Source organism: Mastigoproctus giganteus, chromosome 9 (genome assembly GCF_048544385.1).
Source record: "Mastigoproctus giganteus isolate SK-2022 chromosome 9, ASM4854438v1, whole genome shotgun sequence".
In the NCBI taxonomy this organism is placed as follows: Eukaryota; Metazoa; Arthropoda; class Arachnida; order Uropygi; family Thelyphonidae; genus Mastigoproctus; species Mastigoproctus giganteus.
Genome location: NC_143583.1, coordinates 111,543,618 through 111,570,053, shown reverse-complemented (window position 1 = coordinate 111,570,053; position 26,436 = coordinate 111,543,618). Strand labels below are relative to the sequence as shown.

The 26,436-nt window shown below is 38.4% G+C and overlaps 2 protein-coding genes across 2 annotated transcripts in view; both read left to right on the top strand.

The window, feature by feature from the left end:
• The window catches only part of LOC150080644 (uncharacterized), a 109,507-nt gene extending 84,077 nt beyond the window's left edge, over positions 1 to 25,430 (top strand). The window contains exons 2-4 of the mRNA XM_090380768.1: positions 10,472 to 10,679; positions 11,688 to 11,712; positions 25,419 to 25,430. Of these exons, the coding sequence (XP_090236894.1) occupies positions 10,472 to 10,679; positions 11,688 to 11,712; positions 25,419 to 25,430 (245 nt within the window). The remainder of the gene's footprint in view (positions 1 to 10,471; positions 10,680 to 11,687; positions 11,713 to 25,418) is intronic.
• Positions 18,181 to 26,436, top strand: part of LOC150080643 (uncharacterized) — a 131,013-nt gene continuing 122,757 nt past the window's right edge. Inside the window, exon 1 of the mRNA XM_090381258.1 lies at positions 18,181 to 18,233. The gene's annotated coding sequence lies outside the window, so the exon portion shown is untranslated. The remainder of the gene's footprint in view (positions 18,234 to 26,436) is intronic.

Here is a 26,436-nt window from a genome sequence, read left to right as displayed (position 1 = left end):
ATCTTGTACTCCCTGAACCCTATTATTTTATTTTATATATATATATTATTTTTTTATTTATTTTTTTTTTTACTTGGTCTCTTTCCAGGAAGCTCAGGTGACCTGGAGGAGACTAGCCAGAGAATTATGGGCAGCCTGGCTACCTCCTAGTGGTGTGTGCGGGCAACGTGGGGTCCCAGCAGGGGCCCTGCGGCCAAAAGCCAGGACACCCAACAGAACCCAGCATAATACTTCATTTACAACACAAAACATTTTTCTGGCTTTCACAGTGATACTGTTTGTATCCACAGAATATATATGGTGCAGATGTGGGAAACCACCGGAGGCGCCTTTTCCTCAACACTATGCACACTATGTGCCGCATGGGGGCGCATACCGTGTGGGCCCTCTGCTAATCCATACACTAGGTGCATGTCTGCCAGCTCACAGTTCGTATATCGATGCATGCTCTTCGTGTGGCGAGTACTGCTTGAATGAGTAAACCAGAAATTTTCTCTCTCGCGAACTGATGAACAGCGCCGTGTACCGACTTACGGTGACGTTTCCGGTTATGAGTTCCTATGCGATTCACATTCCTTTTAGATGTTACCTACCTCCCCTAAACGTTTGTACCAATATTTTTGAGACACCCTGTATGCTTATTTCGAAACAATCTAATGCACAGTGAAACGCTCCTGATTTTCTTACTTATAAGCAGGCAAGGATTCAAAACTGTAATGATAAGAGAGTTAGCGACATTGCTGTATTAACAGATCTCCAGTTTTGGACCGCTCTTAAATTACACGTAATTTTAGGCTTAAACTCTTTATTCTTTAGTTCTGTTGTCTGAGCAGTTATAATCACCGTCCTCTCCACACTGGGTGGAAAAGGCCGGGGTTCGAATTCATCAATGACCCGAGTAACTTTTATGAGGCTTTCTTCACTCTGTGGCTGAGTTAATCGTTCCCTCCGCAAACTCGGCTTTTTTGGACAGCAAAGCGAGCAGGGAACACACGCAATTTATGAACAATAATGGAATGGACAGATAAAGGATCCCTTGGGTGGCCGCAATATGCCGTTTGTTTTTTATGTTCTATTCGCTCACACGATTTATATCGAAATTAATTACTACGTTCTGTTTACGGCGTCCTCGCGAAGAGAATGTAGGATAGCCGTTCACAGGTCTTTTCCATCCCACATCGGTTGGAAAAGACCGGTTCGAAAAGGGCTCGAACTCAACATCGGTTGAGTTCGAGCCCTGTCGATGACGGGAGAAATTTTTATGGGCATTTTTCACAACGTGGCTGAGTTAAGGCGAGGGTAGCATGGTTTTTTCTCCCGGAAACTCGGTTTTTAATTCCAGCAAACAGAAAATCGACCTCAGAACACCCAATTTATAGACAATATACGCGGAACAATATGGCCTTAGTTGCTGATGCTCCTAAAACCCTACTACTACTTCTAAAAACAACAACAACCACCCTTCACGCCTTATAAGAAATTGGACTACTTTTCATAAAGGACAAGTTTGGTTATACGACTAAGTATCATTCTTTTAAAAAGCCATTTTACGCACTCGAAGGTCATCACACCCAGTACTAGTATCGGTTAAGTCCTTAATACCCAGGAAACACGCATTTATCATGCGAGTCAAGGTTAGAAGTCACTGCTTCTTCAGATCAATAGTCGACCGATGGAAGGGAAGAACTGATAGCATTTTAAAAACACTCGTATCTCCTGAGGAAACTGTACTTCCTTATTTTTTTCTTACATCACTTCCGTTTTGCTTTTCACTGTTCGTACGGTTGCACTAAGAGGTAGTCATAGTGATGCATTCTAAACATACAAACACGCAGACCTGGTTGTCCTATTGTAAGGAAGAAAGAAGCATTGCTAACGATCTGTTCAGCGCTCAGAGATGGTGTGTAGGAGGAATGAAACTGCTTCACTCGTAAAATGGGTGATCTGTCGTATAAAATGTAGAACGGCAATGATTTATTACCTGGCGGTAGGAAGTAGTGGAAAAATTCGTTAAAAGATCATGAGATCCACTATAGCGAATGGATAAAGTTATCTGTTTTATGAAACTAATAGGCAACTTTTAGTTTCCTATTAGCTTATTAAGGTTAAAGATTTACAAAAATCACTTGATTTTACAACCAATCTGGGAGCCCTTGGCATTTATTCGAAGTGAATTCTACTCATTTCTTTAATGCAAAAAGAGTTAACCATAATTACCCGATAGACAAATCTGAAACGTAAATCTCCAGAAATATAAGAATTGACATCACATTTCCAAGTTTTCCAAGACGTTATTCAAGAAGAAAAATTCGCAGCACTTAATTTTTTTTAAAATATTTCGGAAACCCCACAGTAGAAATAAATGTCCAAACAATTGCTCATTATAATATATTTAAGGTAAAACGTATCTTTTATATATTTCTAAATTAATGCCGTTTGTTTCATGAGCTCTATTCAATGTGTTGATACTCTGGCAGCTAGAACAGTGATTACGATCGATATTATTCCAGACTGTATGGAAATCATCCGCCTGGTTTTGAATCCCCGTTATGTGCAGGGGAGGATTTTGTATACAGTCGTAAATCTGTGGAACTTGCATTACGGAGAAATTGCTTGACAATAGTAGTGGTACGGGACTTAGCGTTGTCATGTTGGAATAAAGGGCTATGTGAGTAATTGCTGGAAAAAAAATGGTTTCCTTTTCAATTTTTATATCACATCAGAGAATATGTATTGTGGATTTATACTCATGGATTATACCATTGGAGAAATGGCAAAGGACGTGCGAAGATGCACTTTGAATAGAACGTCGATCTATGGGATTACCTGGAACAAAAAACCGTGGTATCATACGCGAGAGTACTCCATTGTTATGATATAACAGAAACACCTCTTCTGATAGGATACAGCAGCAGCACAGGGATCCTTTTGTCATCATTTCCCAGAAGGAATCTTTACCCATTACTGAAGATAGTCTTCATTCTAGCTGGCTCTCTCTCTCTCTCTCTCTCTCTCTCTCTCTCTCTCTCTCGATACCGAAGTCGCTGTGCACGATGAGATGCGATGAAGGGTACGAAGAAGTTCAAACAATACATAAAGTTAATGCAATCTTGCTCTTTCAACCAACACTGGATACCCCAAATTTTCAGAGAACGAAAATCTGTAGATCGAAATCTGCCGGGGAATTCTCCAGTCCTCTAGCTTGAATGTTCTGGGTTTTCTAGGTAAGAGCACAGTTAACCATTAATTTCTTAGTTTCATCAATGGTATTTTAATCTAAAACGATTGGCATCTCCAGCAATAAAAGCTATCCACCAGTGGCATAATACAATGCTCAAAGATGAGACTAATTCCCATTTTTTACTCAATAGTGAGATCTAAATGGACCCGAAATATTTCAGATTGGTAAGATGATCCCAGGTAAGAAGAAATCGCTTTCCATTTGGGAGAATCCGAAACTGAAACATTACTTTACTGGTGTTTTGATGAAATTCTGGTTAGGGTAATAAGTGTCCCTTCTTGCACATTTAATAAAATGAAATCATATTAGGGTTATTCGAGCGCACCCTCATCCGCCCATGTGCATTATATCCATAAATTGTATGTGTTCTCTGATCGAGTTGTCTGTGTAGTTTAACAAAAAATCCTTTCTATCCTCGCCTGAACTGACTAACTCAGCAACAGAGTGAAAAAAGCCCTATAAAAATTTCCCGTGTCATTAACCGGATTCAAAGCAGGTCTTTTCTACCCGATGTTAGGAACTGGTGGGAAAGACACTGTACTACACCTAGCACTTCATCAAGTGAAAGCAAAAATAACAGACATCATCTGGGTCGGTATCATAATTTTCTTTCTATATTTGACGAAGAAGCCTCTTGTACAAAAGATGGCTTGCGGATAATGTTGGGCTGAGGTACCAAAATAAGTAGGGCATTTAATGCTAAAAATAAACCAAGCCATTAGGAATTTGTCTAATGCCATTTCTTTTCCCCAGCAGTGGAACATCTACCTTGTGAAGCCTATCCCCAAAATTCAATCTCCTACACTTCTTAAGCATTACCGGCCAATCTCCAACGCCCCAAGTCTTCCAAAACCACCTTGAGAAGGTACTCCTCCCCATTATAACTAAACAACTTCTTGCACATCAGCCTCCTCAAATCCATTACTCCCTTCTCATAGATCCACTCTGACTAACCTCTTAGCCACCACCCGTTCTATCCGCTCTGCGTTTCAATCTCAAGAAGAGCTTTAAGTTGCCTGTATAGACCTTACAGCAACTTTCACTCTGTAAATATTCCTGAAATGCTGAAGCTACTTTCAGACCACTGTCAGATCAAGTGAGACACTTTACAGTTCCTCACGTCACTCCTTCAAAATAGAATAATCTAGCTTATTGTCCATGGGCACATATACAAGCGATGTATTTCTTCAGTCGTGCCACAGGGGTGGTGGCACGCCTGAAGGGCCTTTCTAACAGCACTTATCTCCCACTTGTTGAGTCCAGGCATGATACTTTATGTTATGTAGATGATATGAAGCTCCTCACACCGATTTCTCCATACGATGATCTTGTGATAACAGCATCAATTAATAATACACTCATGGAATTTGCAAACTACCTCAGCCAATTCGGATTAAAAATAAACCCAGAAAAATCTGAATTTATGATAATCTGCTTAAAGAAAATGCTTTCTTATATTTAGCCAATTCTGTGTAACTGTCCTATTCCCATCGTCAATAAGCATACTGATCTTTGGGTTGCTTTTGATCCTAAGCTCTGCTTCAGTAACCACATAGACAAGCTGCTTACCCTGGCAGCTCGACTCCCATGGATTGCCAAACAGTATTTACATAATATTAATGAAGTTACAACTACTAGAAAAAAATATAAAAACCACAGTATACACTCCGCTTTTATATGCTGCAGAGGTAGGGGCATTCGCTGCCCCTAGCACAATGGGGCCACTTTTTTCTGCAGAATTTTGGCTCTTAAAATGAAATAAACTTAAAATAAACTTCCTCCATGGCTGAAGACAACTGAAATGGCCAGTTTGATTCAAATTCACAGGCTCTTCACGCTGATTACAGTGAAACGTCTTACCACCACTATCAAAATGACAGCTGGCGAGATTTCGGCACCATCATTCTGGGGCCTGTGCTCATGGAGAGTCCATCAGCCTTCCCTCAGAGCGACTCCAACTCTAGGCTCACATCTCGGCCGTTTCCACCTATCCGATAGGTTCCTGCCTTTTCAGCTACTTTCATATGCCCAGGCCTTCGATGCTGACCTTAATAAGTTCGCTTGTGACAGGGAATACAGACGTCGTATCCTTGAATTGTACTTCCCTGTTTCTGATCCTTCTCCTCGAAGCTCGTCTTAATGCCGCAAACCAATAATACCACCTGATATGAAGATGGCGTACTAACTTTTCAGTATTGACAGTGAGCAATAATGAACTAACTACTGGTTCAGTGCAAAGAACGTTGCTTGTCTTATACCTTCTTTGCGTAGTAGTTTAAATAATTGTATTATACTTTGAGCTGTATTTCCACATATGTATTTCCTTATGTTCGATATATCAATGTTCTCTATTTATAATACAGTATTGTATTATTACTGTTAACGCCTGGCCTGGTGTCCGTGAATTGCAATATTGCAATGTACCTAACTGATATTATTATTATTACAATAAATATTTTATTCGGGGAGCATGAAAAAGTTATCTGTATAACTGAATACATATCAAAAGTAAAGCAATGTTAGACATAAAATAAAAATGCTAAGAAGGAAATTCTAGATGACACGGTAATGGTCCCTATTATAAACAAATTCTTTGTATCGCGCACTATTTTGTCAGAAAAAATTGTAAGTACAAAAGCCTTCTCCTGGAACAACCATTACGTATGTGTCTGTATCAAGGGTTCCTGTTTGAGAGAGGCGGACAGTAAAAGCTGTTCTGTCGGAGATCTGTGGTTCTTTCTTTTTAGTGGAATTCTTTCGCTTAAGCGGCTGAAAACTTCTGAAGTTTTTTACTTTCTTAGATTGATTTCCAACTTGAGAGAGAGAGCGCACAGGGAAGTAGAATGTTCTTATCATTTTATGAGCGCCATTTTACCTTCGTTTTACTAAGCGTTTGTCCCTCTGTATTTTATTCTCTGCTCTGGGGAGGAACCAAGGAAAGAACTGATATATAGGCGTATTCTGTGGACAGAAGTTTATATTTCAATGGAATTAAGAAGAGGATGGAATCAGCTTTGCATTATTACAAAAAGTGCACTTTTCTTAATCAGTGGATGGTAGAGTTATCCTAGCTGATGAAGATGGGGCAGTGGTGCGCTTTTATGTATGTCGTCTTGAATCGACGTAAAAGAATTTTTTTCAGTTCATTTATCTTACACAATTGTCCCACCTCCTTTCTTCTAGTTTTCCTATTCTTAGACACACTTTAGTCTTTGTACCTGTGTTCTGCTGTACGGTATAACACGCGAAGAGTTAATTTCTTAAGTGCGAGAGGGCCAACTTTATGGTCTTCTTTTAAAGAAGATTTCCTTTACTTTCAGTTGCGACAATTTCTCTCACCAACATGTGAGGCAACATTCTCTTTGTTCAGACTGCGGCACCTGCGAGAGGATTTGCTCATTCCTCGACTGCTTTTTATCAGTTTCATCTTCTGTCGTTTCCACTTCAGTCCTTTATTTTTACCATTTATTTGCTTCCTTGGTTCTCAGTTAAAGTGCGGACTTATCAGTATCACAGCGCGGCCGAGATTACTTTCTTTCTTTTGTATTTTCGAATTGTCATTGCCAATGGTGGTGATAATTCTCCAGAGGCCACACGCTAGATCAGCGTTGTCCCAACCGTTTTGGGATTAAAGGCGGTATTGAAACTTTCACACAAGAGCACTGACTGCACGGATAGTGCTCCCCGTGTTTTTCTTTCTTTGACAATTCTTTAATTATGGTTTGTTCGTTCCAATAGTTTAATCTAAGAAAACAATTCTTGTTTCTAGATGTTTCGGTAGTTATTGATTTCTGGTCTGTGCTTTCCGGTATTTGTTTATTTATAATTTTTCTAACCTGGCTTTTCATCTGGAAAAGCCAGGTTCGAAAGCTGTGTAACCGAGAAGAATTTTTTCCCCATTAAACAACGCAACCATAGAATGTACGCAATCTACATATATAAGACGAATTGAGGACCAGTGAATTAGGTTTAGAATGGGTTGAGTTAAAAATATACGTTGCCAAAAAAAGTTACAATATAATTAAAACTTTAATGCGAGGAATGAAATTATTTATTCAACGTGACTTTGTTGCATCCGGAATAAGCTCAGTTAATTTTAAACGGCTTTAATTTTTTAATGTTTGCTCAATTTGCAGTTAGGTTCTTTTGTTCCCAAAGACCAGCGTGCTACGAAGTGCTGAAGGCAACACAAATTTCGAAAGCTTTTCCAAATAAGAAGTTCGCATTTTAACCAAGAATTAGACAGATTTACTTTCATGAAATCCTTTAAAGTTTTCCATCCCAAGAATTAACCCTTTCATTTTTGTTATATTCTCTCACCGCTATGCGCTAGCATTGCGCATCAGTGTTGGCACGTGTATCACCAGGGAAACGCAAGTTAGTGCAAAGACCCCTGGACTAAGAAATTTTTATCTTTTAGAAAGCGCGTGACCATGATAATTTCGTCCTCATTACTCATCCAGTTCACGTTTTCTCGGATTGCTGCTGCGCTTGCGGTGCCTTCATTTAAATTTTTGATCGTCAGTATTGCTGCTGCTGTGGAAGCAGGCTAGAGCGAAAGAAAAATGTTCAGATATTTCTCGAGATGCGCTGCGAGACGGACAGAATCTCTTCGAAAGACAGTCTTAGCTCTTGTGGTCTGTAGGTTAGAAACCGCTGATGTATATAATTTTGGAACTTACAACTGGGAAGAAGTTCCCCAGATACAGCAAGGCCGCCACTTTCTTTGCCTGTTTCCAGAACTAGATGTGTCTATGCATATCTAACTCCGGAAACCATCTTTATCGCCTCTTCCTTAAGTTTCGAGTCACGCATATTAGTAAGCGTTGAGCTGTAGTTGCAATGGCTCTACTACACGTTCTTCCTTTTTATCGTGTTTTGCTAGAAACTTGTCGGCTTTCAGCGAACTATCGTATCTGATGGTTGTAAATCACAATACTTGTAACAGCTAGCTGTTTATAACTGCTCTGATTATAAATAGAAATGAACTATTTTGCTTAAAACACGCTTCCGGCTAGCAGTGTAGTAAGAATTACTATTCTGCATACATGACCCTCTTAGACAGTCTCGGGAGAGTTGCACAGTTTCCTCTTATTTCTGAAACTCGCCTTGATGGGATTCGAACCCAGGTCTTTTCTACACGGTGTGAAAGGACAGCTGTCGTAATTCCTCTGCTCGAGGACGTGTATAAAAACAATAAGGTCTCAAGGCAAATGCGCTTAATTTAGAGAGAGAGAGGGGGGTTCTATTTTGCAACAAGCTAAATGCTATCACAAGGTTTCCAGGATAGAGGAACTGACTATTCCCCTCTCCCTCTTTCATTCTATGGAGAAGCTTGATGCTCTCAACCCTCCTCAAGTCTACGTCTTATTGCAGAATCAGTTTCCTTCGCTTCATTTAGAGCGCAGAATGTTGAGTACCGCAAAAGTTGCTGAGTATTCGGTGATGCGTCAAATAAGGAAGAACTTTGCAGAAGAGTGTTCATTTTATCCAAGATTTGCTAGGACTCTCATAGAAGCCTTAAGGGTGATTTCTTTCAGAAGACCTGTTTATTGCTGGGTTTTCTTTATTAAGCGTATATAAAAAGGCCTGCCTCACCATCGTTTTTGGTATACGCATAGGTCAGCAGATGAATTAGGGGAGGTATTTTACTTGTGTTTTAAAATAAACTAATAAATTACTGAAATCTTTAAGCGTTTAAAGATCACAGTGAACTGTATAAACCTGTTCACGACTGGTGTTATTAAGAATCATTTAAACTAAGAAAAATGTGTTGTTTTAACAACCTTCATAAATCAACCGTTTCTTCTGATGAATAATTGCGCTTGTTGTAATAAGCGCCTTGTTACTTATGTATAAGTGACAAGGTTATTCCATCTGACAGCTCTCTGTAAACAGTACCTTCGGAGCGCCAGGACTCAAAAGAGTAGCCGTAAGTGCATCTACAGTCCACTGGGAATTGTACAGCCTTGGTTTTATAGCAGAGCAGACGCTCAAGAAGTCAACATTACGCCAAAAATCTCTTAGGCGCGTTGTCTATCGTTCGTAGACTATAAGGAGTGTCTTGTGTAGCGAGGATCTATGCTGATTAATGATTAGGTGCGTCTGAAGAATGCCTTAAAAACATTGCTTTGCGAAGTGGTTCAATAAAACCATTTAGAAAACTGCTATATTTTATTAAATACAGAATTGTGAAGCTTACAGAACACAGCCTTCATGGGTAGCACAGTCGGCTGTGACTTTGTTCCCTCAAATTGTGAGGAAAAGGCCTAGGGTTCGATTTGCTGACCGAAATTGAGAAATACTTCCATTGAAACGGGAGGAACTTTTAATTGGTCTCGAGCGAAGGTGGTGTGTTTTGTTCTTCTGGGAAACTCAAGCTTTTCATTTCGAAAAACATACAAATCGATCATAAAATGCACGCAATTCTGTCGATTCGATGGGTTGTGGATTAGTGCCAAGGGAAGGTGGCAAGAGAGACTAGAGAACGGATGGTTCAGACGATGCTAAAAGGCGATTCTATACTTCAGAAACGTCTCTAAAGGGATTTTAGAATAAGTCTGAAATTAATACAGAAATAACAATTACTTGAAGATCTAGTAAACTGAAATTACATTAAAACTACTTTCTTAAAGTATAAACTAAGGTGATTATTTTGCATAAAGCATGAGACTACGCTTAAGATTCATTAGTGAACGGGCATCATGTTTTGTTCGTAGCGAACTGCCGAAGTAGATAAATTGGCATCGTTTTAAATACCTTCAGAGCGAGTTTCCATGGTATTGCACTACCTCGAAGGAGTAACGCTTCACCAATGGAGAAGACTACTGTTACTTGTTCTCGGAGGATACCACCACCACCCAGACGGCACCGTTTCAAAACTTGTTGTCTTAGTATTAACGTTAGTCGTCTCCATTGATGTTACTTATTCGATGAAGTGCACTACCATGGCAACTCGTTGTGAAGGTATTCACAATATGAGAAACAATTAAAACGATGCCAATTATATACTTCGGCAGTTGACTACCAACAAAAACATGGTGCAATGGCACTAACCCGTTTACTAGTGATTCTTAAAGTATGTACATTTTAATATGCCACGAACAGATTATTGAGTTTAATAGTTCTGAAAATAATATAAGGAACAACATTGCTTAGTACAATCTAAAAAAATGCAGGTTAATATGTTGTCCTTTCTGCAATGACAATCTTTTTCTTTTTTTGTTGCAGTGGTGATAGACCTGGCAGGAAGCAATCTTTCTGCTCGCCACCTAGTGGTTTCGGTGTCGGAAGGCAGTTTCTCGAACCTTCCTCCCTTCCTTTTTCATTGCAATGGTACCGAAGATAAGTTGGTTGGATTTGTCCCGCGAGGGGTGCATCGCATTGCAATAAAATGGACATCACGTCAGAGTACAGAAAGTCGGCATTCTGAACTAAGGTAAGCATATATGGACGTTGATGCATGGGACTGATTACTCGCAATTAAATCTTCTACGTTTGCAAATAACGTTTATTTTGAGGGATTTTTTTTGGTACCATCTGATATGCCTAAAGAAAACTAGCGTGATATGACAGACGTCTATACACATTCGGAAAAAGACAGGCGACGCTACCCAGGGAGTGAAGTTATAGCAGTTTTTATGACCTTGATACTCTCAAAGGGTGGGAACTTGTGTCGTTGGAAGAGCATCGGGGCGGCATTGATTAAACTGCAGCACAGTTCGCTCTTTTTTGAGAGAACTGTAGTGGGATGTTAATGACATCCAATATCGATTGTAGGGGATCGATTGAAGCCACGTGCTATTTTACGTCAACGATTGCTTTTGTTTATTTATTTTGATATATGATTATTTTCGATGTGTCTTGTCGATAATTTTTGTCATATTCGGAATCCACTGGGAGTAATCAAAGCATGCAGTAGCGACTATGGCTACAGAATTATGAAAATTATTAATCGTAAGGAATAACCACTGGTAATGTGACAGAATTATTGCTATGATACAGATCTCTGGGCATCTATGATATTTATGAGAAATATCGCTATATGTATCGATTAAATTATTATAATCGATACATATAGCGATATTTTTACCACGAATTGATGTTTAATTATTATTAGAAGAGAAGGGCAGTATCTAGAGCATAAAATTACTTAAACTTAGTCCGTAATCCCTTTTGAGGTCCTGATCTTACAACTGAGAAGCAAATGACAGCAGTTACTCTTGCAAATGTAGAGAGAAAAACAATAGGCGTCAGAGTCATCATTTATTTCGTTCCCTCTCCCATTGCATTAGTATCGAGTGGGAGGCGAAATGAGTGACGTTGAATCTCCTATTGTTTTTCTCCTTGTTATAGAGTTAAATCATGATACGATTATCAGTTATTATTCCTAATAACTAATAACTAGAATTTAACCTTAATTTCTCATAATTTTTCTATTATTCAGAAAACTAAACTTACAAAAACATGTGGTAAGTTTATTTAAATTCTTAATTCGTGGTTCTGCGTAATATATATCAAACATGTTAATGGAGGATGCGCTATTTTAGCTGAACTTATTTGGCTGGTTGGAAGTGAAGATCATAATTTTAAACTCTTTTGCAGTTTATCATTGAAGACAAAAAAAAAAAAAAAAAAGGAACTACCCCCTCCCCAGATGTGGACGTCTCATATACACTGCTCAACAAAATTAACAGAACACGTAGAAAACGTGGTGTAACTCGTGCAACTTTACGCGACAAAATTTGGTATGGTGATGTACCATAGCATACGAAATGAGGAGACAGCGAGAAATTTCGGATAGGTATAAGGGACATTTATAGGGGTTACTAAAAAGGTCACATTACAGAAGTCGATACAAGATGCTCGAAAATATGGTCACATGACATCAATACAGCGTATGATCCCTCCAACGGCTTAACAGCCTGACAGCGATGAACTATACTAGATAATAAGTGTCTATATGATTCTGTGGCAAAAAAATTACATTCTTCCGCCAGTGCAGACCTTAGCTCACCAAGGATTTGATTGTCTGACCAAGGATTTGACTGTCTGTATGCAATGCCACGCCCAAAGGTGTCCCACCAATGTTCGATCGGACTTAAGTCTGCTGATCGTGCAGGCCACGGCAGTCGTTGGATATCCTCAGTTTCAAGGTATTCCTCCAACACTTGAGCTTTATGAGCATTGTCGTGCATGAAAAGAAAATCTGGGCGAACCGCACCCTTGAAAATTCGCACATAGGATTCCAGGATCTGTTCTCGGTGCCTCTGCGAAGTTACGGGATCCCTATCAAAAATATGAAGAGGAGTGCGGCGTTTGATCATTGTTCCGCCCCACATGAGAACACCGCTTCCACCATAAGTGTCAATTTCTCTGATATTGAAGGGATGGTACCGCATTCCCCGGCCATCTCAATGAATCATTTAAACCACGATGAAGTCAGCGTCGCTGTGGCTGTTCCACTGAGCAAGTCAAAAAAAAACCAAGAACGAAGTGATATGGTTGCAACCCTTGTTTTTATAGGCATGAATAGTTTGCATTATGTGCGGCTCTGTAAGGTGATAGATCGATTTCTATTGAATACTCGGAATTTGCATGCCGGGATGCCTATTATCTCAAATATTCACCTTCTGCGACACTCTTCACAATAAAACATTCACGAAAAACATTTTTTCTGTTCATTTTGTCGAACAGTGTGAGATGAACAAATAGATTATGAAACAATGGCGCACACGGATCTCGTTGATGATCGTACTATCCCATCCTCTTTCAAACCAATTTATTTGGATAGAATATTTAACTTTTTTTTAAATCAAAGACAAATTCAGCCGAGAGCTTCCAGTGGAATACAGCCAATACATTGGTTGTATTATGGAATACAGCCAATGTATTGGCTGTATTATGTAGCATTATACAATAATAAGAATTCTTTATAGTTAGGTTTGAATAAAATGCTGATTGGAGAATTTTCTTCAAATTCATTTCTAGTTTCGAGAATACAATTCTTCACAATTAACAATTTCTCGGTGGTTAAAGTTCAACAGCAGTTGAAGGTGAAACAGAGCAACTGTGAGGGTCCAATAGGTAGTAGATTCGAGTTGTTAAAATAAGTGTTTTATTTTAATAAATCGAAACCTCTATATGATCTTGAAAGTAAAGTTCAGCTTGACTGAGACCTCAAAACATGGATTCTGCTGTTACTTCTGAACATGCGAATTAACAGAGTAACAGATGTCCTAGTAAAATAACTGACCTTTTTGATAAGAAACGAACTAAAAATTACGTGTACACTGTGGAGGAAACAGAACTAATTGGTTTTATTGTATGCTTATGTACAATTGAAGAAACAATTCCTTTTCTTTGTGATGCATTTGGCAACGTAAAATGAGAGTTAAGAAATCTAGATTGTCTGTGCATCTCAAAACAAAAGTGGTTATAAGTGTGCACGCACCAGTTATCCAAGATATACAAGAAGGTCTCAAAATTGTACGGAAAAGCGGTGGCGATGTATATGTATCTCGTCACGCAAAGACAAATATTGAGTGATGGGTTGCGTGTTCACCACTGATTGTCCTTTGAGTAGAATTGCAGTGTTTGGAGAAAGCAGAGCGAGGTTACCCGAGAAGGTACTCTTTTCCGTTGATAGCCACATTCAGACTACTTTCTTTTTCTAAAAATGAGTCCCATGACTGACAGTACAGAACTACCTTCATTGTCTGTTGCTTACTTATTTTTCGTTAAAAGGGTAGTGCTAGAGAAATGTTCTTTATCATTGCTTTTTATTATGGACTGGATGCGTTTAGTTCACGTGAAAAATATACTTAAAAAGCTGCTGAGAATCCTCTAGGATTATTCCATTTCTGTCCTGTTGTAGTAATAACTTCGTTCATTTTGGTTTAAATTTTGAGCCAAAGGTGAATTCGTAGTCTTTAAAAAGCACTTCTTAAGAAATAAACACTTTTCCATTGTTCATGGAGCACTGATCATGCATATAGCAGTAAAGTCTCGATACTAAACGAGAGAGATAAATTCCGAATTTTTTTTTAAATCTCCGTTGGATTTTACCCAAGAACAACCTCATTCATCCATGTGGATTATGACCAAAAATAGCGTATGTTCTCTGGTTGATTTGCCAGGGTGCAGGACGAAAAATCACAGCTTCCCGGAGGAAAGAACATTGTTATCCTCGCCTGAGACAGACTAACTCAGCCACGGAGTGAAAATACCATAAACGTTCTTTGCGTAATTGACGGGATTCGAACCCCAGCCTTTTTCTCCTAGTGCTTAGAATTTTCCTTTGAAAACTGGATAATCCTGGCAGGTAGTAGTGCCTATAATCAGTATGATCATCGAAGACTATCCAGTGCAAAGATAAATTCAGTGATTAGCATGCAACGCGACTTTCGAATACGTTACAAAATCCACCACAACGTCATTACAACTAATGAAAGTAGCGCGAAAACAAAGGCTATATCTGCGAGAAGACTCCGCACCACTGATGACGTGGTGCAACGTGTAAGAGGGGCTTTTCAGCGAATCCTGCTCAAGTCCACTTCCGTGCCATCCTCCTCTTTCAACAGAAAGTGGAAGATAGTGTAGCAATATGGCTTATTTTCAGACGACATCGCTCTCCACTTGAACGGAAAAATCAGTAGCCACAACATTCGGGTTTTGAGTTATGCTCACCAAGATATGAAGCATGAATGGGACTCCCAAAAATGATCTTTCTTTGCCACTTAAAATCAGAAAAATTATAGGAATTTCGTTTTAATGGAAACGATCAATAGGAACATTTACATAGACGTATTGAATATAATTGGCTTATGCCTCAATTCATGAAGCTCTTGCCTTCCGGCAGAACTATGCATCTTCTCCTTTTTATGTAGACATGCAATGCAAGAATATCCCATTATCTCAGCGATGGATAGAACGGGATGCCAAAGAAGATGACATGCGGTGCGCCGGGTCTTACAACATAATGCGATTTATTTTTATGAGACTATGCAAAGAGTGCCATATTTGCGTTGTCGCCATTAGACACTCCTGAAATGAAATGTAGAATCACTGAGGAAAAGGAATCAATTACCACTGATATATTGGAAAAGGTCTTGAAAAAAATGGACTTCCGAATCGATTTTGTAGTAGGGCTCATGAGCTATCGATGACACAGAATTGCTGAGCTACCGAAGAGCCACTCTTTGGCTCAGCAATTCTGTGTCTATCTGTGTGTCTCGACTATAATCAAATTTCAGTTTTAGCCAAATATATAGCCAAATTTCCGTTTTACGACTTCTTGAGATTGTTTACTTCTTTTTAAATCACCGTTGTTTATTCAACTCATATCGGTATTCAACGCAAGAGCGCGCGTCAGAGAGTCAAATTCGTGATCATGTTGCTTTAGGGACGTTGTAGCATCACTCAAATAATGTGTTCTAGTTATCACCACTTTTCATCATTAATATGCAAAGGAATATGAAACATTTACCACTGTTTCCATATTTCATAAGCAAATACAATAGTTGCAAATAATCTTACTATCGCTATATATAGCCCTCGCGGGTAGCGCAGCGCATATAAGTACTGTTCTCCCTCGACACTGATGAAAACGTCCAGGTTCGAATTCGGTCAATGACGTGAGGAAATTTTATGGGCGTTTTTCACAACTTGGCTGAGTTTGTCGGTCTTATGCGAGGGTAGCATAGTTTTTTCCTTCTGGAAACTCGGATTTTTTGTCTCCAGCAAACAGGCAAATCGACCTCTACAGAATATGCGCAATTTACAGGCAAAATATGTACAACACAATATGGCTCTAGTCGCTGATGCACTAAAACCCTACAACTATCTCTATAGATGACTGAATGCATATAAATCCCTTGTAAAGTGACACTAAAGCAGATGAACTTACTAAGTTACTATTAAAATCCATCTTCACTAAAGAAGCATACCACCGGTGCGGAATGAAGGCTCAAGTTTGAAATGTAGCTTGGCAACCTTCTTTGCTGATGCTGTCTACATCATTAGAAAATTGATGGAAAATTCAGTTCTAAAAGTTGTGGTTTTAAATAGCACGAGAATATTCTGAAATACGGAGGGTTGATTCAGCCTTTTGATAACGATTTTGACATTCCTTTAAAACTACGAAATTCCGTGCTGCCACCACCGGTTGTGTTCTATTTGTTTTCCCTGCTCATGGACTATCGCACGGCATCGCAATTTCTATTGAAGTAAAGCCCGCTGCAAAACTGCCAAGTCGATCTTGTCCCATTCCTGCTGGCAGACTTTCCACAAACCTTCAACAGTTCTGGGGCGGCGGTTTCCGAGAACTCTTCAAAAGTTCGAATGCGCAAAAAACCATGGATTCGGTGTCAGGTGATTTAACAGGTATATCTTCAAACGGGATCGAACGAATACCTGTCACCGCTTCCATTCTCCGCAAAAAAAGCACGGGTGGAACGTAACTGTGGCTGGACGCCTTATCCTGGTGCACCTAGACCTTTTCAGCGTCAGAACCGTACAATGTGAGTATTTTACGTTCAAACAACGGCTGTAGAACTTCATTCTGGTAATACACTGAATTAACTTTCACCTTTTTAACGATTCTACACAACTCAAATTTGCCGTTATACCAAAAACCGGCTACAACCAAAAAACCTCGGCCAAAACTTTCCTTGCACCGACGCGCCCGTGTTGGAAAAGCTTTGTCACCCTCTGGACGGTAATAAATTGCCCGAATTTTGTTGCAATAGGAGAGGTATACCCACGCTTCGTCCAATGTTGCTACGAATTTCCCCCTTTCAGCTGCCGGGTATTTTTCGTAGAGTTTTCGAGCATTGACCCACCGCTCTGCAATGTGCCTTGCTCCTAGGTGGTGTACGAGGGCCATGTGTTTTTTCTCCAGTTGCAAATTTTCGTTGATTATGCGACGAACGGTTGGCTGGAATGTTCCCACACATGACACTATAGCTCTTTGAGTTTTTGGATTTTCACCGACAACGAGCGACTGCACTTTTCGTACTACCTCCCTCGTTCGACTTGGAGTAGGTTGCAGTTTCTTCGGTGTTTTCCGCCCACTTGCAGCAGCTTCGCGGAATTTTCCTTTGCCATTCAAAACTTTATGGATACCGAACTTCGATACACTAAAATTTTTCGACTTTCACCTATCAGTAATTTTCGCATAACTGTACCCTTCTTCGGAAAGTGCAGTTATGTAACCTTCCAGCCATGGGTCCAATTTCCGAGGCATGTCGACATTAAAACAATTTCTACAACTGATGCACCTGTTCATAAGGTTAGACTGCGAGTGCGTGAAAAAAATTACATTGCTGCCATACGTCACAAGGCTGAATCAACACAGCTGAATCAAAAGGCTGAATCAACTCTCCGAACAAATAATCTTGTTTTACACATTCTGAACGTTCTCGAAAACGTAAAAAGCAATCCTCACTTCTAAACCGATCATGAAAACACCTCTAATATCATCAATTTTTGTTTTATTTATGATTCTGGAACAAAATCCGTTCAATTTAGAAATATTTTCTTGCACTGACCTCACGAATCTTTTTGTACAATTGATCAAAGTGCGATGTCGCATGATCTTCAAAATAAATATAATATAAAGCCTGTATCATTCTGACCACATGTAAACTAAGACTGAAATCAGGTAAACATTTCAGCCCGACCAGACTTCAAAGCATGTGGCTTAAATCAGAGAGAGAGAGATTGCCTTGAGGTATGCTAAGTTTGAGGTGCGTATAGCTTTTACTCTCTTGTTTTTGACTTTAACATTAAGTTTGTTAAATAATCTTCATCACTTGTTTGCTACATTGGATGTAGCGCTTATAGCTTTTGAGAACACTATTCTTTGTCTTCTAACTTGTCACTGTTGTCGTTTTTCATTACCCTTGTCCTTGTTTTCTTTTCTATGGGGTTCTGCGTGAGCTGTTTCCCGGTACTTGGTCAGAAACACGCACAAGATTTCCCTGGAGAGCAGGTAAGAGCTTTCATCTTCTTTACCTTTGTTTTGTACGTTTGTTAGATAAAGCCAGTCCATATAAGACAGCTCAATTAAAAAAAGTACTCGATGTTGCTAACAGTAACGCGATACAACACACTCTTTTCTCAGCTTACGATGACATAAGAAGAATTGGAACATGGCCGTGGTTCGTTTAATCACAAACTTCCGAAACTGAAAACGCAGCGAATTTCACTTAAATTCGCCAATTGTCTTTCAGTTTGGGATCTGAGTCCGTGTAATTATTGATAATTGGAGTGTACATTACAGTATACAACACGCGTTTAACGTAAATTTCGGAATTTATTTGCTTGGGGAACTGCACAGTTCTGCCATAAAACGAATGTGCTTCTCTCGCCTGTTAATGGCAAAGCAGCGGCAGCCAATTGTGAGAGTGGCTAGACCATTTACTGTTTGTGGCATTCAGTGAGCATAGTGGTATATATGGTCACACTGGTTTTGCGTATTTTCTGCCATATTCTATCAATTTAATATAATGGGGATGATAACAGTAGAGAAGTTGTGTTTAATATTGCTAATAGTTTCTTTTCTCTGTGTTCTGCGTGTTGTGTCACAAACTGCATTCTGTACTCATGGTAACTACCACCAGATTTAAATATATATTACCAACGTTGTCATTCATAACCGCATGGTTTTGTTAAATCTACAATGCGTAAGACATTTGGGATCTTAATTAAGTGAATCGCTTACAAGGAACACAATCCTGGTGAAAAAGGAACACTAACTGAACCACGTGAATTGTTGTTATGGAGTGAATTTTATTGTGTAAAAAATTTACATTAAGTACGTTAAACAATAGCACTTATAGCTCACTATGCTTCTGGATTCCATATTAAATTCTGTTTCTAGGCCTAATCAGGAAAGATTTGGCTGATATTGCTAACTATCAAGGGCAGAAGATTGACAGCCAGTTAGTAACAGCCGCCAAATTATAATTTAATTTATAAAGCCTGAGCCGAGTATTGTTAAGAACCTTGCCAAATTAGAGGTGCTAGACAACTGTCTTATTTTGTCTATACGTAAAGACAGCCCTAAACTGCATGTACTATGTTTTTGGATTAATTGGATGATCCTGCCATCAGGCTAATAAGGGATAATTCAATTACAAATATCAACGCCTGCTTCCCCTTTTTACGATAAAGTTTGAATATTTACGAACTTCCTTTCTGAAGAAGATTTAAGTGAAGTGTCTTTCTTGTAAATAATATAATCGTATTCGGTTTCTGTCTTCATTATTATGCCATTGGAAAATTTTAATTCCATCGATAATCGATTATTAGACATTTTTAAACTCTTAAATTTTGTCAACTACTAAAAGTAATCTTTATTGTAAACTGGATAAAGTGCCCGGCGTCTCACAGATTTAAAGAGTTAAAAATATTGTAGGTTTATATTAATTATCTTATTTTTATTGCGTACTACCTCTCTGAATCAGAGGTAAAGCCTGGACTGTTGATCAAACGAAGACATGCAAGTTAAACATTTAAATGTATTAAAAAACTTAATTGGAAACAACGTATTTATTGTTCCACATTTTACTAAGTGTTTTTTTCCTGCCAGACAAAATGTGTGAGATCTAGCTTGGAAAAAAAAAAGAAATAGTAGCGTCACTATTTCATTTTATGCAAAATAAAAGGGACTTATAAAGCTCTGGAATCGATCTATATGGAAACCATTGGTTGATATTAATAAGAAAAAAAATTAAATAAGTAAGAAATAAAATATGAATTTTGATCTTATTTTGAGCAAACACATTAATTACGAAAAGTATAAAGTATCATCAAAAACTAGTTTTTCCATAAGCTCTCGGATCATGCCAGTCCAATTTAATTTCATAATGAAATAAACTGGAGTTTCGTTCTACAATTTGCAATTCATAATTATCATCGTATCATGAATTTTATTTGATTATAAAGTGCATGAAGTTAACTTAATTGTCACGTATATAAAATTACAATTCATAATTTGATAATTATGAATTGGTTATCATTTTATGCATTCGACAATCAAGTCAAAACGAATGAATTTTTGGTGTTAATATGAGATGTCAATAATCTTTTTAAAATTAACATACCGTGCAGTCTTATCGTGTTTAGGTTCATAGAAGAGCCCCAAAACATTTAAGTATGGTAGTTAAAGTAATCGTACAACATTCGTGTGCAGTATACAATTTATGATGCACGCACAACTTTCTCAAATGATATTGGAATTGAACGAACTTCCATATCAATGTAATTCGTCATACTGAAAATTGCACATAGAGAAAATTTGGTTTTGTAAATAATATAGGACCGTTTTTTTTTAATATATCGAATATGCTGTACTTCGATATGCTAGATGTTTATTTTTAGTTAATATTTTCGTGAAAACCCTTTTTTTTTTTAGGTCTGATTTCGTATAATGTATTTGTCCTTCGAATGGTGTTTTGCTACGAAGGATTTGGAACAAACTGCTTTGTTTAATTTGTTGTTGGCAGTGCCTAGATGTTCTGCCAGGTGGGTATAAACATGACAGGTAGCAGAAAATTTATTAAATTTCATACGAAATTATTCTAGAAAAAAATGAAATAAAAGCAATAGATATCTGGTCCAGTCCGTTAGCTTTTTAAGGCATTTTACTTACTCGTATTACTGCAGAGAAAAAACATCTCATTAGATATAAAGTCATCAGTGTTCAGCAGCTCACATAACATTTAAAAAAGAAATTGGACTATCATCGTAAATATCCCAGCATATTTTTACATTTTATTAAGCAGGTTGGGTATCAGTATCATTTATCTATTTACAGATATAGGTGAGGTAGTTTACAATTGTACGCTCTCAAATAGTGGATATTTCTCATAACCGTTATAGAAAAATGTGCATTAGTATCGTGATGTGTCAAAGTGTATAATGAAAGTTCGAATTCTTTCAATGCAAAGTAGTGCATCGAGAAAATTCAGTAATTGAATGAAAGCTTGGCGTAGCCGAGTGGTCAGATCGCGGTGAAGCAGCACACGCTCTTTGAGTGGACCGGGTTTCAAGCCCGTGACTGCTAAGTACGATTAACATTTGTATTGATTGATTTATTGTAAACTCTACTGACCTGGTGGTCGTGTCGGATTATAAGCAAGAACATTTTAAAGTTTATAAATGGTGCTCTTGCCTGGCCAGAATTGTGTGGATTTGGTGTCCCCATGGCCTCGACTGGTACTATCAGAAGAAAGGGAGAATGGAAGGTGATGGATTGAAGATATAATAATTAAAGACTGAGATGGGGCGTTTTTTTCAAAGAGCCAGCGATAAAAGCTGATTTTTAGATTAATTTTCAAAGAGCTGCAGTGCAAGATAAATTGAAAGTATCGAGGACTGTCATTGATTCTGGCGGAGACCACTGAATGGTCATAATGGGACAGGATCTTAATATTATCAATGAAACTAACGAAGCATATATTAGCTCAAAAAAGATGGAGTGAATAAACTCGAGAGTACTGTAGACGAATTTTGTAGACTGTGCGAAAGCATGATCTTTGATGATCTGTATGAATATTGAAGAAAGAGAGAATACATTCGAAGATTAGAATATGGCTAATATGAGAGATAACATTGGAAAACTTCCGAAGGGTATAAATCTTTATATTGCTCTACTTGGGAAAAGAAAAACCCAGAAAACTCAGATTTTTAATCCAAAAACAGTCAAACCGATTACAAACGCAAGACACTGATGTCTCATAACCTTAGATGTTTTTGACAAATACTCATTGTCATACTTGCACTATATTTGCGCTATATCAATTTCATACCGATTACTCCACTAGTATAAGAATGAACAGAGAAGTGCTTCCATTATGAAGAATGATATATTAGAAGCAAGCAATTAGAAGAAGGATACGTCATGGAAAAGGCTTTTCCAAAGAGTGTTGTGTTCAGAGTATGAACATCATATTGCATGCTATCATTCAAGACAAAATTGTTCTTGTCAAGCTCGCAGGAGAAACACTGCAAATACTCGCTTAGACCAACTTTCACCAGAAAGACACACCGTATAGGGTGTGGTACCGTGACCAAAAGAACCCACAACACTAGTTGTAACTTCTCTGCTAATGTCAACGCCAGTCATGATGCAGGGAGCGGCAGAGTTGGGAATTGTAGCAGCGCCAGAAGATAATGTGGAATGACGAAATACCCTACACAGTTAAGTTTGATAATGGTAGCATAACCGGTCGGAAACGTTTCATATGATATGGTCTAAGGTGTGATGGTAGAGAAGAACCATGAATATTTACCGCGGAATCCTGTACAGTTCTGTCCTACATTGTGTGTTCGCACTTAAAAGCAATACCATGGAAAATCTCTTTGGTTAACTGCGAATCCAGACTTTAATCAAATCTTGAATACCTAGAAGATGTTTTTTTAAGCGGAAATTTTACACCCAAAGACGCCGCTTATCGCAGGATCACTATCATAATCTTTGTTTCAGTGGCTGATTCATCTTATTGATAATTTAATTAGTACTGAGAGTTCTTTGAAATGACGTGACGGGCTTTTCAGCTTTATCCTACTTTTTAGTTATCACTTAGTATTTTTGTAATTTATAACCTAAAATAGAATTAATGATAATGTTTAAAAATATCACTCAGTGTATACCTTTGTGTTAAGTGTGAAAGCAATTACGGTTATGACGCGCCAATATATTATGGTCGATTTGCTCGTTTGCTGGATGAAAAATCCTGGCTTCCAAGAGAAAACCATGTCACCCTTGTTTGATGCTGACAAACTCAGCCAGCTAGTGAAGAAAAAAAAAAGCCCATAATAATGCTCACCTGATGTGAAATCCCTTTGTGACAACAGCATTTATCAATATTTATTGAATGTATTAAACTTGTCGCTGCAAAGATTTTCAGTTCAAAATAAAGACCGTTGTTTGTCTACAAGTCGACAACATTCATCTGTGCCCTAATTGGAGTCATAGCAGCATTGGAATTTGCTTGTAATGTAATTTGTAAGCCAACTTATACATCTGTTTGATATACACTAAAATCTTCCAAGTGTTGCGACGGAAGAATAAAAGTTGTACCAATCCTTTCGCAAAAGGGGGAGGGTGGGATTACGACTCGTATGTGCTGTTTACCGACACTGTGCATGCAGACAGCCTTCGTCAATACACGTTTCTTGATTTCCACACAAGTTCGCGGATACCAAAATTCCCGTAGGCGCTTGAAATGGAAATCTCCTTTGTCATTTAGAACTCGTGACAGAGTTCTAAATGACAAAGGAGATTGTCAGCAACGCCTACGGAAGTTGATATCTTGTATGAAACTGTTAGGGGATGTTTGTATATTTTTCTTCTTTTTTTTTCTATCGCGTGTAAAGGGAATACAATAACTGTTTTCTGGACGGGTGCCAACTGCATGAGATTAATACTCGGATGAAATATTAGATTCTACTTTAGTAAATCAGTTTAAAGGAATACCATATCTATCCAGTTTTTCAATGGAAATCTGTCGGGTTTCCTCAAGTTTAGGAGAAAAATACTGACTGTCCTGAATTGCTATTTGGTATTATTGAAACTTTGATACAGAGGATGCTTAATTCGTTTACTAAAAAATCTTCAAATAACACATTTTTAAGAGAATTTTATATTACCCTTTTTGTTTTATACGAAGTTCGCAAGACAAAACATTAAACATAAACCCCAGTCGGTTCGGAATACCGATAACTTGGAATACTGTGTTCAAGTATGTAGACCGACTTAAAAAACAGACACTGAGCTTCTTAAAAGGGTCCAGAAACTGGTAACTCGTCTGGTGAGTTTGGCAATAGGGCATCCATATGAGGAAAGACTTCGAATATGTGGGTTGCACAGCTTGGAAACCTATGCATCTTAGAGGAGACTTAATTGAGATGTTTAACGCGCTGAGAGGCAAAAGTAAAATGAATGAGGACGAAATTTCCACACTTATAAATGATTTTAGAACTAGGGGCCATAAATTCAAGTTATGTTTAGACTGGATTGCAGGAAGCCTTAGGCTTCCTTGCACCATATGGCCATTACTAATACTAATATCGCATTTAAATTAAGGAAAATTTTTAAAAAATTTAAAGTAACTATATATTTAAGATTTTTTTTTCAGGATGAGATTTTTATTGTAGTTTTGTATTATATATTTTCATAAAAAATACGATAATTGTTATTAAGCATGTGGATTAAATATTATTGCTGTTTTAAAATATCTGAATTCGTTCACGAATTCGTTTTGTTGGCCGAAATATGCACAGAAACCACTCTGCAACATAGATGAGTGCTCGTATATCAAAGTACACATATTTCGTTTTATTACCTTCTTCCTACTAGCTTTCGAAATACCGATAAGAAATGAAGTTTCATTCTGTATTCGTACGTAGCAGAATAAGCTTCGATACTAAGTAAATGGTGAAGAGCGGCGTTCGTTCATTTTGCGGAACTATACCCACCACATATCAATGATTCAAGAAAAAATGGTGCACTTTTCTTAGATCTCAGAATGCAACGTATCCTCCCTCTTCTTCACAAGATTATCTGAAAGTGATCTTCCGAAAGATGTTAGAATTAATATGATAGAAATTATTTTTTTTTGTTAGTTTTATTTTGCTATGATATCGGAGCTCTGCGTGTCTTCTGTGGCCAATTTGCTAGGTCTGCGGACTTAAAACCAAAGCTGCAGGCGGGGAGGAGAAAACCAGTCAAAACTCACCCGACACTGACGAACTTGGCCATGGTGAGAAAAATCAGTCTTTAGATGGTGAGAAAAATCAGTCTTTAGATGGTGAGAAGATTTCGTTCAATAAATTGAACGAAAGTGTTTGCAGCACATATACAAATCGACCTGTGAACACATGTAAAAACATATATATATAATCTTTACTGAAAAAAAAAAAAAAAATGGTATATACAATACATCCTTCATAGCAGCAATGCAGGGGTGTTATATTGGCTGGTGGACAATAGCCTTTGGGGGCGGGGGCACATCGAGGTTCGGGCTCATCCCCCAGAGCCAAAAATAGAATCAGTGTCATATTATTTACAGAATATTATGCTTTTGACAGTATTTATAATGTATTAATAAATATATTCATATTTATATCTATATTTATAGTATATTTATATTAATATTTATATTCATAGAGATATTCTTGACTTTATTCACAACACGTTCATAAAGACATCGTACTTTGAACGTTATTTACAATATATTGGGCATTATTATGCTGCCCATATCAATGTGCAGTTTGCCTGGCCAAGGTCAGGCTCATAAGGATCTGTCTTCGGTACCTCCGATGCTTCGCAAACCTGCATATGTCGCCGTCAATTGATTGGATTATGGGGAGCATCTGCCTGGGGAGAAAACGGTCACTAAGGGCTAGTCTGTTATAGTGGGCTGTGAGCCTACTATAACAGACTACTATATCCGGGTAGAGGGATTCTCCAGCCGCACAGTTCCTAGATGCTTGGCTCCGAGACCATTCCGGTTGTCATTTTGGCAGTGAGAACAAGGCGTTTTTCCAATACAAGATCTGGAAGTCGGGCAAAATTTAGTGAGATCACCATCGCAGTTGTCCTTTGCCGGGGTAGACGACGATGTTTATGCGTGATCCAACGAAGGAGCTTGTATTCGACGGAGTATACGCGCCGCGCTTGATGTTGGTAGGGGCTGCGGACCTCAAAATTTCCGAGGCATATAATACGACGGAGTATACTGAGGTGTATACGTACCGACGAGTCACATCCAGATCCCTATCGTGGAGCAGTTGTTGTTTGGTGGTCCAGCGCATTTGACAAAATTTTGCTGTGAGCTTGTCAATGTGGGGGTTGAAGCTCAGTTTATAGTCGAAGACGACTCCCAAGTCCGTATGCATCTTGACCACTGGAAAGGGAATGCCGTCTAGAGAAGCTTGGATTTCAGTGGGTTGGCGCTTCAGAGAAAAGGCAATTTGGGCTGATTTGGCAGGGTTGATCAGGAGGCCAAATTGATGGAGATAGGATCCTAAGTCGTGTAACTTTTCATTGATCTTTTTATTGATGTTTGAAAGATGTTCGCCGGGGTTAATCTGAGTATATATCTTAATATCATCGACACAGCAGAATATGTCTTCTCTCTGTTGCACAAACGGAATAATAACTGCACATAATACACGGCAAACAG